The sequence below is a fragment of the Drosophila subobscura genome, chromosome U, assembly GCF_008121235.1.
Source record: "Drosophila subobscura isolate 14011-0131.10 chromosome U, UCBerk_Dsub_1.0, whole genome shotgun sequence".
Classification (NCBI taxonomy): domain Eukaryota; kingdom Metazoa; phylum Arthropoda; class Insecta; order Diptera; family Drosophilidae; genus Drosophila; species Drosophila subobscura.
The window spans coordinates 13,332,218-13,351,307 of record NC_048534.1 but is presented as its reverse complement, the minus strand read 5'-3'; the positions used below and the strand labels follow the sequence as shown (position 1 = coordinate 13,351,307).

Sequence of the window (19,090 nt, the reverse complement as noted above, 5' to 3'; positions counted from 1 at the left end):
AATTTTCAATGTTAGGCCTGGCAAATTTAATAGAATCGGCGTTAGAACGAAGCCGTAGAGCAGTTTAGGCACTTGCAATGAGCGAATATCGATGGAATGGGAGCCATCTCCTGCTGGCATTTCTACTCTTTGGACACACTGTAGCGGAGATGGAGCTGCGTGGATTGTTACCCGAGTTCTGTGTATTTGCGGAGAACAAGTGCCCAAATCCTCGCATTACCTTTTGGCTCTACACAAAGTGAGTTGAGATCTCTAGTGGCAGGAAGCAAGCTCAACCCAGACTGTTTTCAGCAACACACGTGATCAACCCGTGGAAGTAGATCCTCTCGATCCCCAGGTGGAGCTCTTTAGGCCCAGTCTACCTCTTAAAATACTCATACACGGCTTCATCGGCAATCGAGATCTGACGCCCAATCTGGAGGTGCGAGATGTCCTGCTGCAAACCCAGCCCGTTCATGTGATTTCCGTGGAGTATGGGAGTTTGGTTCGTTTTCCCTGCTACTTTCCCTGGGCTGTTACCAATGCTCCCATTGTGTCCGAGTGCATCGCTCAGTTGATAAACAATCTTTTGTCAGCTGGCATATACAAGCGAGAGGACATCCACTTGATTGGTTTCAGTCTGGGGGCTCAGGTGGCCGGAATGGCTGCCAATTATGTGACTGAGCCCCTGGCACGGATCACTGGCCTGGACCCAGCTGGACCTGGCTTCATGATGCAGGCCTCGCTGGAGCACAAGCTCGACAGCAGTGACGCTGACTTTGTGGACATCATTCACACCGATCCCTTCTTCTTCTCCATGCTGCCTGCCATGGGGCATGCGGACTTCTATCCCAACCTCGATCAGCTGAACCAGCGCGGCTGCAGCTACGTGAGCTCCTGGCGCTTCTACAACTGCAATCACTATCGTTCGGCCGTCTACTACGCGGAGTCCATCACCACCAGCACTGGATTTTGGGCACAGCAGTGCGGCGGTTGGTTCGACTTCTTCTCCCAGCGCTGCAGCCAGTACTCGAACATGCCCAACATCCAGATGGGATACTTTGTATCGCAGAGGTATGGATTTATGCCTTTAAATTCTCTCCTATCTTGGACTCTCCGCTCATCCATTTCAGCGCCATTGGGTCGTACTTCCTCACAACACACGAGTTTTCCCCCTTTGCTAAGGGTCCGCTGGTGGATGTTGAAATGGATGTGGCAGAGCTTCACAGTTCACAGCATGAAATAAATAAGCTTTAAAAGTACAGAAAAAAGCTTTCATTCAAGAGCAAGCTTCGGCCAATGGTTTTTCGGGGAAAGCTTCAAGACAAACGACTGAAGACACGAACTCGGGCTGCAATCGCTCGAGAGAGCTCCAGCCGAGCGCACACGCACGGATTCCGCGAGACCCCAACCCCACCCCGAGAGTCTTCGTGTTGCTTTTGAAACACCCGCGCGTGCCCGCAAAATATATAAAAGAAGTGAAGTGAACAAAATTGATTCAATTTCTGCTGGGGCAGCCGGAATTATGCCCCGCCAGCTTCGTCGTCTCGTTGCGCACTGAAATCGAAATCGAGTCCAATGACCAGCTCTCAAGCTGGTGCCTGTGAAAGAGTGCACACCTTTGGTTAGACAAGAAAACACATTGCAGACCTTGACCCATGGCCTGTGAAGAGCTGAACCGCAAGCATAGTTCGGTTATATAATCAAATTCCAATTTCAAGTAACCAAAACGCAAAGTGAATACTTACGAGAGTTTGCAAAAAAGCCAAAAAATGCAGTTCAAAATTGTTACATACCCAAAAGCATTTGTGGGCTCATCTGGTTTGCTGCACTTCCTCCTCCTGATTAGTTCCACAATCTCCCGTCTGGAATTCGCCGGTTCGTATGTGCTAAAAGAAACTAAAGTCGAGTCGGAAAAGAAAGACCCAAAAGAGAGAGAGAGAGAGAGAGACGTTTACGTTAAACTTTTACTTTCGCCCTGTTGCTGGTTGTAACCTTTATTTTTGGCCATGCCTGAATTGGTTTGTGCCTGGCCTTTCTTTTGGGCCTGTCATTGTAGATCTGTTGGCAGCTGTGGCTGTGGCTGTGGCTGTTTGCTGTTGACACTTTAAATTTGCGTCAACTGCCTAAACTGACGGCATAAATTTCATTTTTAAATGCGAGTAGTTGCACAATACTTATGTATGAGTTTCTTTTCTCTATTTAGTGCGGAGTCATCCCGTGTTGACCTTGCTTCGTCTGCTCGGTATTGTTTATATAAAAGCATAAATATTCCCCAAAACTATTTTTATAGGCACTTCTAATGTCGTTGCTCTGACAACTACTTGAAAGTTTTTATTGTCTCTGCCAGTCATTGATATTTTCATGGCTCATCCCGCGCACAAATGTTGCCTTTGTCTTATCACGGCTTGAGTCTGGTAATCTCTAGCCTCTCGCTAGCTAATTAATTGCAGTGGCTACCGTTCGTTTATGTTGCTAGCCGAATGCTCTGGAATTTCTCATAGTTCGTGTCTTTCATTTAAATTCATATTCATGTTCATTTACACCTCCACCTTGACACTCTTCGTTGCTGTTTGTTTCTGTTTCACTGCTGTTGCAATATTAACTACTTGACCAAGTTATATGTTTAGCTGCTGATGAAGGTGTCATCGCCGTACATTCCCAGCCCTGGCAGCCACTGGTCTCCCGCTGAGGCCGGCTAATGGCGGGGTATGCGCATTGCCGAGGTGCGTGTCATTGCCGAACTGTGACGTGGAGCCATGGTCAGGGGGGCAGATGGATGAAGGATTTTGGGCAGGTTAATGCTGGGGCAATCATTATTCGAGACTGCAGGTTAATGAACACACACGCCAAGCACCAGTCATATTAATAAAGTGGGTCAAAGAAGTCAAAAGTATAATTCAAACTTGGGCAATTTTTCAAGAATTTATTCCATAGACACTTGCATAATTGATTTCTTAAACGTAATTATGGACCAGTTTTTGACACACAAAACTGAGTATCAGTATCGAGATCAAGCCAATTTACCAATAATCTCAACAAAAAAACACACAAAGCCAAACAATGTATGTGACTCATGGCAAGGCAAACATAAAAAACACACAAAGAAACGACTAAACAGAGAGAGAGAGAAACCCAGAGACGAGCCCCAAAACAAACCAAAATCATCTTTCACTTAGCGAACGATGAGGAGTTCGTGTTTGGGTTTTCGTCTTCCGCCTTTGGCCGGCTTCCGTTTTGGGCATTGGATTGTGATTTGTGTTAGTTGGACACCCTCGGCCACAAATCCAACCCAATTGCACTACAATATCCATGATTTCCACACGAGTTTTCTCCAAACAATAGATGTAAATAAAAACCAAAAAAGTCATCTAATTGGAATGCGTTAATTTAACATGGGAAAAAGGACAGAAATGGTTAGGATGGGGGTAGAAAACGAAGTTGATTCGCTTATTGGCTTACATAACACGGTAAAAGCAGCTGCAGATAAACGATTGTGAAAAGCAAATGAAAACAGTAAAGTTGAAGACAATTGAGGCATGACCACGATCGCAGTACCGCAGTACCGACCATTGCTAATTGAAGTCTTGCTGGAGTCTGGGGGTGGGCGGTTGAGTGGATTTAAGCAGAGGCCTCTGATGTAAACCGACCGCCTATTGCATGCTAAACTCATCATCAATCCGTCTATTTGTCTGACATGCACAAAAACAAATGTCATCACAACATGAAATCGAAGTGAAATGAAATGGTAACAACAAGCTAGCTCCACCGGCTTATTCACTGTGTCTATGGGGTATGTGCCCTACAAGGCAGTTATGATATGTTTCGGGTCTTTCCAGTGCTCAGCCAAGCAGCAAAACGCTGCATCTGTAACAGTCTACAAGACCGGTTGCATTATCTGGCACCACCTCTTGCTTATCTCCTTATGTACTCCAATCACAAGTGTGCCAGTTGCTATTACCTGCCGCCCACTGAGCCAGCGGCGCCAGCTGAAGGTCGATTCTCCAACAATTTCGTTAGATTTTAATTTGGCCATTTGAATGCAATGCGCATTGCTGGGGCTTCTTACACATGCCATGAGCTCACATCAAGCGAGGTGCTCGTCATGGGAACTAGTTCGGGGTTTGGAGTTAGTTCAATATTTAACTGAACATTGGATTATGTTAACTTCAATTATTTCACACCAAATTTAACAATATAAATTTATTATTGAGTTTTAAAAGGAGTGAACTTCCGCAATGAGGGCCTCAATTTATCAAGAATTTAGCATGGTATAAAATAAATATTACAAATTCTATGAATGTTTTGGTGTTTTTTCTAAGCATCAAAAATTTAACTTAAAAGTATTTGGAACCATAAAGCGCATATCTGTCCACCGACAATGCCTCCCACTAGCAGGCAAGCCCATCTGGAATGGTATTTCCTTATGACCCCTCATGAATATGCCGCACAAATTACGCATGTTCATGCCGTATCCAGTTGTCAGCTCCAGTTATATCATTGCCAGCAGCACGTTTTGTCAAAAATAGACCCAGCAAACGCAAGCAGCAAACAGCAAACAAAGAGCAACAGGCAACAGGCATCGTCACTTCCGTTTTTGTCCAACTGGCTGACTTGGGTGACTTTTACTTTCTGCATGCATTGCTCGTGCCAGTGCAACTCCAACTCCAACTGCAACTGCAACTGCAGCAGAAACGCAATCGCATGACATTTGCAGCGTGCCAAATTGCAAACATTCAATGTCGCAGCCAGCAGCTTATGTAATTAAGTGTAATACCAAAGCTGAAGCTGAAGCTGAAGCGGAGAGTGAAACCCGTTTACCAACATCCACACCAGATTCAACTTCCACTTCATTTCTCTCTTCTCACAGCTGCCCAAAATGCTGGCGTTGTGGCCGCGGCGGTGGCGGCGGGACAAAACCAAACCCAAGTCTATGTGACGGAGTCCTGCCTGCAGAAGCCGTACCGCTGCCCGCATCCGAAGATTCAATTCTATCTGTACACGCGCCGCACCCAGGAGCAGCCCGAGTTCATCAATGTCCTCGATGCCAACGCCCTTTACTACACGCACTTCAATCCCCGACATCCGACGAAGATAATCATCCACGGCTTCGGGGGAGGTCGCGATCTGAGTCCCAGTCCTGACTTGCGGGAGGCCTACTTCAGCGTGGGCGACTACAACATCATCATCGTGGACTATGCTGACGCCGTGAAGGAGCCCTGCCTCAGCCAAATGGACTGGGCGCCCCGGTTCGGCAGCCTTTGCATATCCCAGTTGGTCAAGTACCTCGCCCGACATCCGCGCGGGGTGCAGCCCGATGACCTTCACTTCATCGGCTACAGCGTGGGTGCCCACATAGCCGGACTGGTGGCCAACTATCTGAAGCCCGAGGAGGGAAAGTTGGGGCGCATCACTGCCCTCGATCCAACGATATTCTTCTACGCGGGGGCCAACAACTCCAGGGATCTGGACACGACCGATGCCAACTTTGTGGATGTTGTGCACACAGGTGCGGGGATACTCGGTCAATGGCATTCCAGTGGCCACGCAGACTTTTATGTGAATGGCGGCACCCGACAGCCGGCCTGTGTAGGCTCTGCCACACTCTTCCGTGAGTACTTCCGATAGAGTTCATCCTTGGCTTTTCTTACATACAATTTTGTGTGGATTTTCCAGAAACCTTGGCCTGCGACCACACCAAAGTCACCCCCTACTTTATAGAGTCTATAACGACGACACGGGGCTTCTATGCCGGTCCCTGCCCCAACTTGTTTACATACCTAATAGGCTGGTGCGAGCCCAAGGATTCCGAGTACGTTCTAATGGGAGAGCACTGCTCACACAAGTTAGTACTGACTAATGTTATCCTTAATATCTGTATAGTAATTTTGGTTTTACTTTTCAGAGCTCGAGGAAATTACTATGTAACCACTAATGCAAAAGCGCCCTTTGCCCGTGGTTTCCCAGGCAAGGGGCGTTCCAATGGCGAATACCAGGGAGTACGGCGATAATGAAAATTCTTATTTTTCGTTGCCTTTTGCTATGCGATGCAGACGAGCTCAAAGCGGTTCAGAATTCATCTCATAAACAAATTTCAAAACATTACGAAGCAACCTCGAACCTATTCTGAACCCGACTGCATTGTTTCATCTTTTACACCGTAGCACTGATGTGATTATAGTTTGTTTCCTAATTGTATGAATCATATTTATTTAATATATTTTTGTTGTTAGTCTTAGCCACCGCCATGTTTGCTGGGAGTTGGAAGAGAAGCGACATCCAATCCCAAGTGTTTCGGGTTCTGTACAAATCAATAAATCTAATCATTAAGTTGTAGGCTGAAAGTTGTTTGAAATAAAATCAAAATACACTCAATATTTGTTGGCATAATTCTTAACAAGTTCATTTTATTGAGTTCCAAATACATTTGTTAAGTTATATTTTAGTTTTGAATTTAGACGTTTAAATATGGTAATTCGTATAGCCAGATGTCATGCAGTAGTTTCTTTCTCGTTCACAGTGTCATAACTTCTTTAAATAAATTTGAGTAATATTTTTGGTAAATTATTTTGTGAAGCTGGATGTTAAATGAAAAATCTTCTTGTATTGAGCTTGAGTCTTTCGGAATCTTTTGAGTTGCATGTTATGATTATTATTAAGGATTTGTTCTTCTGTTATGAGCATACATCGATGTATATATGTACGTATATAAGTATATATATGTATATTAACTTGGTTTATCGACCATACAAATTATACAACATGGGCGGGTGTTGCCAGAAAAGGGATCTCCATTCGTTTTTTTTAAATATTTGACTTTGATTTAATTTTTAGCAATTTGCATACAGAACGCTCAATAAACATAAAGAATACATTGTTTGATTTTGTTTTATATATATGTATGTACACAGTTCCAAGTATTGATTGGCCATCCCATCTTCGTATTTTTTAGCATGAAACTTTTCGTTGAAATAATGTGAGCTCCGGCTGGCCGCAGTTCCTTTTTTACATTTATAGTATGGATAATATCTATATATCTTGTGTGGAATATACTTATGGTATTTGTCGGTCTATATTTGTTCTCTTCCGATGAAAGTGTATGGTTTATTTATATGGCTGCTTAGCGTTTCTTAGGGCTGCTTTCACATACAACATTAATGTTCGGCTAGGAGTTAAAATAGTACGTAGCCGGTTCCGGCATAATGTAGCTATAGTTACCATTATTACATTAAGTAGTGCTCGTTTTTTTCTATTTGGTTATTATGCTATTATTTTCTTAATTTGGCATTATATACACTTAGATAAATGACTCACAGAAACATTTATTAGCTAATTTGATACATATGTATGTTAGGTTAGATTATATACAAACGGTCATGTCAAATGATGTGATTAAGTATTTTCATATGTGGCTTTCCGGCTAACATATTTGGTTTTATTATTGTCCACACAGCCCCGAGAGCTTGAGTATCTCTCAAACAGAAAAAGAGATCATAAAGAACTTAGTGCGTTTAGATGAGCACATGACTGGTGAGAGCCTCGTCAGTGTTCATCTCTCCTATGACGAAAACTCGATTTAAGAAGACACACATACGGATTTAAGATAACTACGCTAGTTGCATTTCGCTATGCTTTTATGTACACAATGGTTTAGCAATTATTCTAATATTACACATATGCCCAAGGGGCCAACATTTTGAGAAGCATTCAAAATTTGTGCCCAAATACAAACAGAAGGTAAACAAATAGAAATCCATTTTAAATAATTGCTAATGAACTATATACTAAGCTTACTTCACTAGGTATTGTCACTTTCACAAGCAGTTTTGGTTGTTATTTTCATGGATCAAACACGAAGTATTATTCCGCATGTTAGATTTAAAAATTCCATAATTACGTACTACTTATATAGTTTAAACTTGTTTGATTACATACGTTTATATATTTATATTCGCTGCGCTGTACAAATTACGGTATAAGAATTGACTCTTTTAGTTAGAAAATGTTCACATATTTATTACATAGTGTTTTAATTGTGAATAAATCGATTAAATTACATTTAAATATAGTTATATATATTTCAATACTTATTCCTAGATACATTTGTTGTTAAAGTATTGCACAATCGACTAGATAGTAGTGCTTAAAAAATGAGTGCATCTTAATCAAATTTTAGGTTTAATCAATAAATTAATGCTGGTGCATAAGAAACCTAAATAAAATATATTAAAAAGGTGCCATTTGCAATTCAAATTTGTGCGCTAAAATGAAAGTGTGCATTTGTTAATAGTGCAAACCAAAACGAAAACAAAGACGATAAAAATTAAATGGTGCATTTTTAAAGTTAATTGTAAATAGAGTGTTGTGCGCTTTTTTGTATGGAAAATAAAATATATTTACAATATAAATTGGTTAAATATTAGTTCTGATAGTCTTTATGTGGACTTTAATTTCAGCAGTCAAAAATACAAGCATATTTATTGAGAATGATTCTCTGAGAATAAAGCCCAAATAAACTCTTAAATATTTTATAATTATTCTATCAGTTTTAGAGCCGATTTCTGCAAATAAATAAAATAAATATAAATTATTGAAGGACGTAAATAGGTTATGTATATTGTAAGAAAATTAAAAGAGAAACAATAACAAGGCAGCCATAAGGTTTAGTGACAATTTTAAAATGAAAATCTTCTGTATTCGGCTGAAATTGAATAAATAATAAATGTGTTTAGAAGACAAGAAATCGACCCATAGTCTGTGTTAGTGTGTGACGAGTATATGAAGACCAAGTCTGAGGTTAATTGCGCCTACTGCTATCTACTTATGTGGCTAAAATATATATTTTAGTACCTACATCGTGCCTTGCTCGTGTTGTTCAAACACAATAAGTCAAACAAACAATAATCATAACCATATATATGTATACGAATATTGAATTAGTTAGTGTATGTCATTTTATGGTTATCATTCGTGCCGAACATCAACAATTGCTTAGCTTTTAAAGATTAAAATTGTCCCATGCTTAGATGCTGTCGCCCCGTGGGACTGATCTTTGCACAGATATAATATCTTCAACGGTAATAAAACTTGCAGTTTTCATATTTGCATAGTTAACAACAATTTGTAGCTATAATTATGTGTGGTAATAATGTCAATAATACACACATATACATGTAGATATGTATATCCACATATATATGTATATATTATATCGGTTTACATATATTTTAAATATTCTTTGAGACGTGGTGCATGTCTGGATTATGTAGTTTATGATATACACAAATGTCCCTCCTCTTGTCCCTCTATTTCCCTTATGCCTTGTGTTTTTGATTGGAGCTTGTAAATAGAAATTCGCGGAAGCGATGGTGCCTTAAGAGTAACGTTAGATGATAGATGCTACAGATCGAGTGCGCCTTCCAGTGTCTATGTGTTACTGTATTTTGCTATGTGTGCATATGTAGTTTCTCTGTTAGGTACATAGTTTCATTGTGTTAGTGTGGCTCGTGGCTTGTGACATTCCTCTGCTGAAAATTCGTTTGAACATGTTTCCTCTATAGTATTTTACTCAGCTGTACGATCTCGATATTTATAACTACATATGTCTGTGTGTGTGTGACTAGCGACCCCAGTTCTTCGAATAAAACCCAACATATAGAGTGATGGAATAACTTTAACGACACACCAAGAACAAACGATAAACGCTAAACAATTTCCAACTACAACTAAAAGCTATGATATATATCAGTGACTAAAGTGATTCCTTTATTGCTGCTGGTAGGACTGCGGGTCGTAGGTCGGCTGTCCTGGCTGTCCTGCCTGCCCTGGCTGGGGTTGCCCTTGCGTGTAGTCGTAGTTGTAGGCCACGTCGTCGTACGGTGGCGGGGCGGGCTCCTCGGCAATGGGTGCGCTGGCGGCCATGGCAAATGGATTGTTGGCCACGTGCCCGGTGGCGCCATAGCTAATGGCACCTGATTGCTGCATTTGGCTCTGCTCATTGTACTCGGGCGCACCCTGCAAGGAAGAGGCAATGTGGAGGTTAAAGATCACTTATGTAAGCTCTGCGTGCGACACTTACGAATGCTGTCTCCTTCATGTAGTTGCCCAGCATGCCGGCCTGGCTGGGATCCGTGTTGGTGATGGCTCCCGCCGGTGGTGCCCAAACCTGCTGCTCCTCGGGCGGCGGCTCGGCCCAGGGCTGCAGCTCTCCAGAGGCAAAGATGCCGTAGAAAGTGCAGCCAACCAGATGAACACAGGCGGCCAGGGTGAACACAGTGGTCCAGCAACCAGTGGGCTGAGTAAGCAAATATTCTTATAAATGTATTATTTGGTTTTAGAACTTGCTACTCACATTAGCCTGTATAAGCCCATCCAGTGCGTAGGGCACTATGATGCCTGCCAGCGTGCCAATGCCGTTCGAGAGACCCATTAGGATACTCGCGTAGCGTGGAGCAATATCCAAGTGATTGACATTATAGCCAGATATGGCAAACCCACTGAAGGCCACGCCACAAGTCAAAGCAAACATGGCTCCTGTCTGGAATCAAATGTCTTAGAACTCACCCACAAAAATCTGTAGTCTCGATTACTCACCGCCGTTGAGGAATGTGCCACGAATAGGAAGAACAGACCCTCCATTCCAAACCCACCGCAGTTGAACAGCTTTCTCACATTCGTGGTGGACAGGATGCCATTCTTTCGCAGATGATCAGCCAACATACCGCCAAATGGCACAATCGTGGTCATGATCAGATGTGGCAGGGAGCCCACAAAGCCAGCCTCCTCCACCTTGAAGCCGAACTTGTGCTTGAGGAACGAAGATTGGAACAGGACCAGCAGATAGAAGTTCCAGGATCGGCAGAAGTTGGCCACTATAATGGCATAGACCGGCATCGACCGCAACATTTGCCGCCAAGGCGTCGTCTTTAGCGATGGCATCGTCGGATGCAGCGACTCTCCCAGAGACTTTTCGATGTACTTCAGCTCGGGAATGCTGATGGCCGGATGCTTTCGCGGGTTCTCAAAGCACAGCCAAATCCAGAACATATACCAAATGATGCCAAACACGCCGTAGGCATAGAACGGCGCCTGATATCCCACGGTATCGGCCAGCAGCCCAGACAGGGGCAGCCCCACCACGACGCCGGCATACGAGCCCGAAAAGGCAAGGGTGGCCAGACGGGAGCGTTCCATGGGCGGCGCCCAGAAGCGCCAGATGCCGTGGCAGGCCGGATACGTTACGCCCTATTAAGGTAAAGGGGAACTCAAGTTATTTTTATAAGTTTTTGACGATATCTAATTAGAGAAGGGAAAGTGTAGACCAACCGAAAACCAGCTCAATATGAGATGCGGAAATCAATGGATTCAATTGTATTTTTGTCGTGTTGTTTGTGTCTGATAAAATCTCACTCTTAAGGAATTAGTTGGAATAAGATCTACTTTTTTGGAGACAACTTTCTTTCCGTATTTTCTGCTAGTTCCGATTGTAATTTTTCTAAAAGCTGCCAAGTCTTTTCATAAAGGAACACCCTTTTTAAGATATTTCGATGTACATTTAAAGGGAATTGACAAAAGCCTCTTCTCCCGTTCGTATCGTCAAAAATCTTTCCTCCGCCACATCTCTAATTGAGAGAGCAGAAAGAAAAATGATAGACTTGGGTGTACACATAAAGAAATCGCATTAAAATAAATGCTTTTGTTATTTTCCCTTCCTTCTAGCCATATCCTCTTTTAAGGGCTTAGGACATGTTTTCGTTCCACATATTTGCTTTAACAGAAAGCAAAATCTAGCCCCATCCCTGTACGAATCCCTCCCTTTTCGCAACATCACGCAGTCGTAATCCTTGGCTTTGATCTGTGGCAAAATCGAATCTGGCTACTTACCTCGAAGAGTCCTTGCAGCACGCGCACACAAATCACCACATGGCCGTGCATCAGCGTCATGGCAAAGGGCACGAACAGATGCAGCGTTGCCGAGCTGACGATGGAGAGGCCGAATATCTTGTTGGCCGGGAACTTGGATGCAATGAAGCCACCGGGAATCTGAGTTATGAGATAGCCCCAGAAGAAGGACGAGTCCACATGGCTCTCCACGGCAACCGTCCAGTTCATAAAAACCGTCTGCAAATAACACAATAGAAACAAAATATTAAACCATGAGTGGGAAAACAGCACTCATTAAAAATTGCCTCGGGCCTTTATTAACGAGCGTCAAGCCGGATGTCATGCGAGGCGCACAAACTTGGCGTTTCTCCCCACACGTTTGTGGGGGGCGTGACCTTTTGTGTATGACTTTTGAATGATACATGGCCACACCCTAATTGACAGCAGCTTTTTGCTAAATGAAGCGAATTTTCGTCCCATTCCCATGCACTTATTGTGTTGCTTCTTTATGTTTAAAATTTAGTTATAAATATTTTTGAGAGCTGAATTTGGAAGCAACAAAAGCCAAACTAGACGCATCTTTTCCATTAAAGATCCGGTGGCAAAAACACATATTTATGGCATTTATCTGCAGCATTACTTACCCCGTTGTGCTCGCCCTTTAGCTTGGCCGCGGACATATTGCAGCGCATGCCGAAGGCGATCATGAAGCCCACACAGGCCATGGTGGCGATGGTGTAGCGGGCCGGCATGCATGGGCACTCCGCCTTGCAGTACTTGTCGATCTTCCGGAGCGGCGGACGCTCTATCTCCTCGAAGGAGGCGGGCGAGTCGGGCCGGTCGTCGTCGTCGTCGTAGGCGTGGCCGCCGCCGGGTCCGTGGCCCTCGCGCTCCCCGCCCTCCATCTCCTCGTAGCCGCCGTGGCCGGTGTGGTAGCTCTGAGATATCTCGAACTTCTCCATGTTCGGCTTGAGGCTGGAAGGAGGAAAGGGGCGTGCGGATAGATGGACATAATTCATGCCAATTAGAACAGAAACAGGCTGCGTATATCAACAGGTCAATAAGAGGGTGTGAAAACACAAATATTCTCCTGCTTGTTAGGGCAGCAGCTGCCACCCTCCCCGATCCAGGTGGTTGCTCTGCGTTCTGCGTCCCCAAGGAATTTCCCTGACTGCGGTAAGAACTGCCAGAGGGAGGCAGTTCCCGCAGCCTGAATGAAATTCAATTTTATTAAGTGGCGATAGCTGGGCTGCGGGCTTAAGTATTTAAAGTTGATTCGACCAGGTGACAATCTGAAATCGCATTTTGGGATTTGATTTCTCTGCCGAGACCTTTTGTCGGTTGAACACAGTTTAAACACTGTGCAGAACCTTGTCGCTCGCTGATTGATGGCAGTTGTTAGATGATATCGTGGCGGTCTACCCTACCCACCCATTAACTCTGCTTAAGTGACACATCCACAAGGATGGATTTCCCCCTCTCCGGTGGCATTTTTTTCCTTCGATATCTAGACAAACTCCCGAGAAGTGTGCTGTACAAACTAATAAGCAGGCAGCAGCCAAAAACAAGCCACTACAGTGGATAACTTTCTCGTCGTCGCCGACTGTCACATAACTCAAATGTCTGCCGCTAAAGCTACCCTCGTCTGGTCACGCAGGACCGGGAAGTCCGCCCCAAGACGAGGCCGAGAAGTCCTTCCGCCGTCTTGTGCTTTGACCGACTTTAAGGACGCCTCGTCGGACGCCAATTTTATGCGGCAATTTTTATTTGCCCTGCGAAAGGGAGAGCGCTGTGTAATGCCTGTCATTAGGTTTGTTATGTGCCGAAAGCAGTTCGATTACCATTTTAGCGGCAGCTGATTCTCAAGATATTCAAGGGTGCTGCTGAGGTATGCCAGAGATTATCTGGTAATCAGTTGGGAAAATAAAACTCTTCCCAAAGCAAGAATGGTTTGGATTTTCAAAGCTGCTTTTCAATTTATTTTAATTTGGTAATTAAATGGCTTTATTTTTACTGTTAAATCTATTGTGAGAGCATCCTGACGTTGTCTATCTTCAGAAACTCATTCTCCAATGTATAACATTGACTTATTTTTTGCTGTCTCGCCAAAACTATCCTTGGCGCTAAAGTTTTTCCAGCCACTTGTTTGACGGGTTGGATTGTCAGTAAAAATGTTCTAGACTTTTTGGCGCCGCATAGATTACTGCTAACTGGCGCCATAGACGCGAGTGGGAAAGCGGAAAGCTGAAGGATTCTCAGCATTCGATGGAAACTCGCTTTTGACTTTAGCTTGGTCACAAACGCGCACCCATTAAGCAGCCATTAGATAAATATAGGGTAGATGTACAGCACTCGTATATGTATACAGAATTCTGTATTCTGTTTGCCTTGACGACTGAGATACTTTGGTACTTGTGGTGCTAATGGTGGTGGTGGTGGCATGTCAGCGACACGACCGCGTCTTCAATGACAATTCTAATTTCATTTTCGCTGGCATTGAGAAGGAACTCATTCAGTTTTCCCTTGCTTTGCCTCTTGAGGCATTCCAATTTCTTCGCGCCGCGCGCGCCTTGAGTGCCCCTTGAGGGCTTCAGGCACAGAACCTGGCAACGGACGAATAAAACGCTCGTAAAAATCAATTTCATCTGCAGCCTTTCGTTGGCATGCAACAGATTCCTTAATGAAAGCGATGCCACCTATTGTTCCAATTTCTAATTTGCGCCCAAGGTCCTTGAGAAATCAGTTATCCCGTCCTGGTGTGCCCATAAAATTGCATACCAATGCCTCACATTGTCCTCCCCATGAATGACTGAGTGAACGAACGAACGATTGAATGGTGTGTGAGAGTTTGCCCAATATGCTTCACTACTCGCACTTTATTGTATTCGAGCAGACCAAGGTGATGGAGACATCGTCGCTGTCAATGGCTTCCGTGTGGGCACGTGCTGGCAACGTGCACGGAATTCCTGAGGCGCCGGTGAGCGTCCCGGCATGCCGAGGCGTTTGTTGTCACCGCTCCTGGAACTCCTGGAAAGTCGAGTTCCCTCTCGCCACTCCCCTTTAATGACTTGTTAAGCATGCCAATAATTTTACAACTTTCCGGGCCCAGACACGTGCCAAAGTTTCGCGACGCCGGCTCGTCGGGAGTGTGCATCAATACGAGAATATTTTCGGAGTTTGTATGCTGCATTATCCCGGATTGCCAGGTCAAGTTCATCCAACCACTACCAAGATCAGCGTTGCGTTAAATTAAATTCTCTTTTTTTTTTCTCTCTCTCTCTCTCTAAAGTCCATTTGATTGTAATCATTTTTCATTCTCGGCATATTGCCCATCGTCATAATTCTACACTGGCCAGCATAAGTTAGGTGCAAGGAGAAACTTTGCTCTCACTTTTGTTGTCTGTTTATGTATATTTTTATAAGAGAGAAAAAAGTCCCGTATCGGTGGGATTTTCACCCATTAATTATATTCTAAATCAATCGGTCCAGCTCTCATCTTAGAAATTATAAATTCGCACCCAAAGTATTCCAAACATTTCTTATATTCTACATCGCAACCCTTCTGTGCAGTGTCCTATCATATCATATTCGATTCGTTTATGCACTCACCCGCCAAACACGCCCGTCGCCTTCTCCTTAAACGCCGTCAAGCCCTTCATGGTGATGCTGTGGCAGTGGCCGAAACCTCCTAACTCCTCCGACTCCTGTTCTGACTCCGGTTATGGATCTCCCACTTGGCTCACTGTGGTGCCCGTGCCCGTGCCGTGTCGTCCCTTTCCTAGCGCAGCAAATGTTTTGCTTCGTTGACCGTGCCGTGGTTATCACTTGTGCGCATAAATATTCTCGTACTTTGCTTTGCCTACTTCACGGCGGCTTACCGTGCCAATGGGCGTGGCGAATCGGCTGGCGGTTAATTTCTGTGAGGCCAGCAATAATTTGACGACTTAACTTTCGGCTAAAGAGGGGGATTTTCACTTGGCCGCCATCTAATTTTGATTTTCCGCTGTATTGGCTCGTTCGAAGAGGCTGTGTCTCAGCCAGTGGGTGGTTACTTATTCATTCACAGTGCCTGCAAAAGAGATTTTTACCAGTTAATAGTTTGTTCGCCAATTTGTGTGCTGCTGCTGCTGATAAGGAAAGCTCTTGCAGAGCTTCACCATTTTCCACATTTGTTGTAAGCTGCTTATGTTCATAAATTTATTTGTGTTTTTGATGCGTGAGTGGAGTTTTGGTGGAAGGACGGGAGGAAGGGAGAAAGGGAGAAAGAGAGTGGTAGTAAGCCGGAAAAGCATTTTGTTGGAATTCTCCTGCTATGCGAGTGTATTTTGATGGCAATTTATGCTTCATTAAATGACAACCTGAAATTTGAGATCAATCCTTTAAAAAAGGGTCTAGAAATCATTCCAACTGATTCAGTCAAAACTGAAACAAAATATTATAGTATTGGTGCGGACCTCGTGAGCCAAAACTTGGCAGCAAAACACTTTCACAAAAAAAAAATCACTAAAAACGGAACAAGATGGTTATACATATGTAAATCCATTCAATATAACTCTTCAGTTCTTATTCTTAAATTTATTTGGAATTAAAGTGCATCTATAAATATATAAAAATATATAAAATTGTGATCTCTCTTGTTCCTTTCGGTATTCTCCCTTTGTACTTATGACCTTTATGAATTTCGCCTACTTACATGCCACACAAGAGTTACGTAATCCATTTCGCCGTGCTGTTCGTGCTTATGTAATCGGCTCTCGTTTCACAGTTTCATTTAGTCGCGTTTATGTTAAATGATTATTATTAGGCAACAAAATTGATTGATTATTATAAACTATTTCTTTGTGGTTGGTTATGATATCACAAATAAGGTACACAGATAACAGATTCTATAGCTTGACACTCAACACGATAAGCTGCGAATGGAAGAAGGAGAAGACAAGTAACGATTACATAACCGATTTGATTTTTGGTTGAACGTTCAGTTGAATTATTTGACTACATTCTCACATTTTCTGAACAACACACGCCCGGGAGAAAAAAAAAAGTATAGGAGTAAAAGTTTGCAATAAACTAATTAAAACTTAAAATGTGGGACGACAACATTCAGACAGAGTTGACGACGAGACCGGCGGCAAGCTACGACGACGAGGATGATGGCGATCCGAGTTCAACTCTGTCTGAAGACTGTGTGATAGCCAGGTCATGTTTAGCAGCGTCGTAGACCTCGCAGAGGATCATGCAAGACCAGGACAGGTGGCATGGGGATGGGGATGGGTCTGGCTGTGGACTGGGTATATAAGCAGCTATCTCAGTCGCGTCCTGAACTGGAGGGTTGGAAGACGGCAGAAGGGTAGGGGTGAGAGGGAGGAGCATAGTATATACACTGGAATTTTTCGACTACTGGAAACTGGAAGCGTGGGAAACGCATGAGAAGATTTTTCCCTTTCAAGGGTATTACGAAGGAGTTTTTCGGGGTCACCAACAGGAAATTATTAACATTTGCGTCCACTCCACCAATCTGTTTATCACTCAACAATTTCATAGTATTATTCAGAATATTTTCACTATATATATTCACTATATTCCCCTCTCTCTTTTTATACATGGGGCTATATACCAGATGCAGCACTAACGCAGCTCCGAGCTCGCTTTGGCCTCAGCAGGACAACGCACGAAGTGAAACTAACATCATTCGCATTCGCCTTTCTTGTCTGCCCAGATGGGTGCCCTGGTCCAGATTATGCTCTGGCAGAGCATAATCGACCCGCCCGTCTCGCTCGCTCCCACTGCCCGCCGCGTGGTGAAAAGCTCTCCGACAGTGGAGCTGCGCAGGCCCAGGAATGCGGACGGGCTGTGCCGGAATGCCGTACCCAGCATTGGTCGAGGGTTGCTGGCAACAGTAGCAAAGCCGCGCTCTGGCCGGAGTGGGGGCTGCCGAGCCACCTGGCCGGGCCAAACCAATCAGGAGCCGGGATTTCCCACCTCCGGTATATGGTGTGATATGAGTGGGCGGCATGGGAATGCGGCGTGGTCTGGCATGCGAATCTCAGTCGTGCGTGAAATGCTATTAACATGTTGCCAGGCCATTTTCCATTATTTTCCTGCCCTCCCATATACCCGTGCATATACATTCTCCTTCTGTCTGGCGCTGAGTCTGCTTCCCGGACCCGTACATAGCACAGAATGTCGGCCATTTTGAATATTTTCCCTGTCTGCTCCGCTGGCTTGATTGCTCCAAACTCCAAACTCGAAAAACGCAGCGATTTATGGATGAGCACCGCCGCATCAAAACTCATTCCCCCTCTCATGGATGAATGTCCAGTCGATTGAGGATTTGAAAGATTTGCTTTCTACGTGAGACTTTAAATATAAATTTGACAAATTTTGAGGATTGTCAAAGCTACTTGTAAAGGATTTGATGGGAAAGAAATGGCAATTCATTAGTTATTGCCAGCCAAGAATGGTCAAAGCTAATGGAGAACATTAATAATGCAATTCATTTAAATGGAGTGTAATTTATATTGAATTAAAAACGAAATCCATGAAAACAAAATCCTATTATATCTACACATTTATTCATTTATTTGAAAATAATTTCTTCCTACCTATGGAACTGTTTTTGTAAGGATTAATTTTGCTTTCAATTAATAATCAAATCAAATGAATTGAATAACTGTTAGCGATAACTGTCTGAACATTGAAATTTTAAAAAGGGAATACACGACAAACGATAGGAACACCAAACAAGTTTTACTGAGATCTAGGAATGTAGTAAGAAGATAAAACTACAAAATTTTAATACGTAACGTTTCGAACATGATAAATCATAATTTAGCTTTCCTAAGTTCAGCAAGAAGAACAACAATGTTAGTTAATCAACTCATAAGTATTCAAAATATTAAAACTACCTACGCTTATAAAGATAGTAAACTATACAGTTATGTGCAGGAAACCACTTTTAAAACCAGCTGAAATTATGTATTTGTATTTCTATTATTTATTTATTACTCAACTTAAATAATTCAATTTTAATATGAGAATTTTTAATACATTATTATATAATTTGTTTATATAAGTAAAGACATTTTCCTTATATGTTATTACCTGACTGATAACATATACAATTTGTTAATGAACTTTCTCCCATACATGTAAATATATTTATACGCATGTAAAATGTAGATTTACATCAAAAAAATGTTTAATGTAGCCTTTGATATTATGGTAG

At 43.1% G+C, this 19,090-nt stretch overlaps 3 protein-coding genes across 4 annotated transcripts; 2 read left to right on the top strand and 1 right to left on the bottom strand.

The window, feature by feature from the left end:
* Positions 1 to 102: 102 nt before the first annotated feature.
* On the top strand, positions 103 to 1,236 carry LOC117901250 (inactive pancreatic lipase-related protein 1). The gene is made up of 3 exons (XM_034811930.1): positions 103 to 238; positions 292 to 1,053; positions 1,113 to 1,236. The coding sequence occupies exons 1-3, from the start codon at positions 150 to 152 to the stop codon at positions 1,234 to 1,236; spliced, it is 975 nt and encodes a 324-aa protein (XP_034667821.1). The 5' UTR covers positions 103 to 149.
* Positions 1,237 to 1,350: 114 nt separating this feature from the next.
* On the top strand, positions 1,351 to 6,404 carry LOC117900895 (phospholipase A1 member A). Its single transcript, XM_034811426.1, has 4 exons — positions 1,351 to 1,857; positions 4,850 to 5,590; positions 5,656 to 5,824; positions 5,885 to 6,404. Exons 1-4 carry the CDS (start codon positions 1,752 to 1,754, stop codon positions 5,988 to 5,990), a joined length of 1,122 nt encoding a protein of 373 aa, XP_034667317.1. The 5' UTR covers positions 1,351 to 1,751; the 3' UTR covers positions 5,991 to 6,404.
* Positions 6,405 to 6,551: 147 nt separating this feature from the next.
* On the bottom strand, positions 6,552 to 17,529 carry LOC117900893 (vesicular glutamate transporter 1). 2 transcript variants are annotated; one of them, XM_034811425.1, is made up of 9 exons: positions 17,480 to 17,529; positions 16,556 to 16,775; positions 15,472 to 15,931; positions 12,507 to 12,837; positions 11,863 to 12,099; positions 10,573 to 11,223; positions 10,331 to 10,516; positions 10,058 to 10,273; positions 6,552 to 9,993 (listed from the first exon to the last, which is right to left on the bottom strand). In XM_034811425.1, exons 3-9 carry the CDS (start codon positions 15,519 to 15,521, stop codon positions 9,745 to 9,747), a joined length of 1,920 nt encoding a protein of 639 aa, XP_034667316.1. In that variant the 5' UTR covers positions 15,522 to 15,931; positions 16,556 to 16,775; positions 17,480 to 17,529; the 3' UTR covers positions 6,552 to 9,744. The 2 variants fall into 2 exon arrangements, with proteins under 2 accessions (XP_034667316.1, XP_034667315.1); XM_034811424.1 differs by lacking the exon at positions 17,480 to 17,529 and adding an exon at positions 16,870 to 17,056.
* Between the last annotated feature and the right edge of the window lie 1,561 nt (positions 17,530 to 19,090).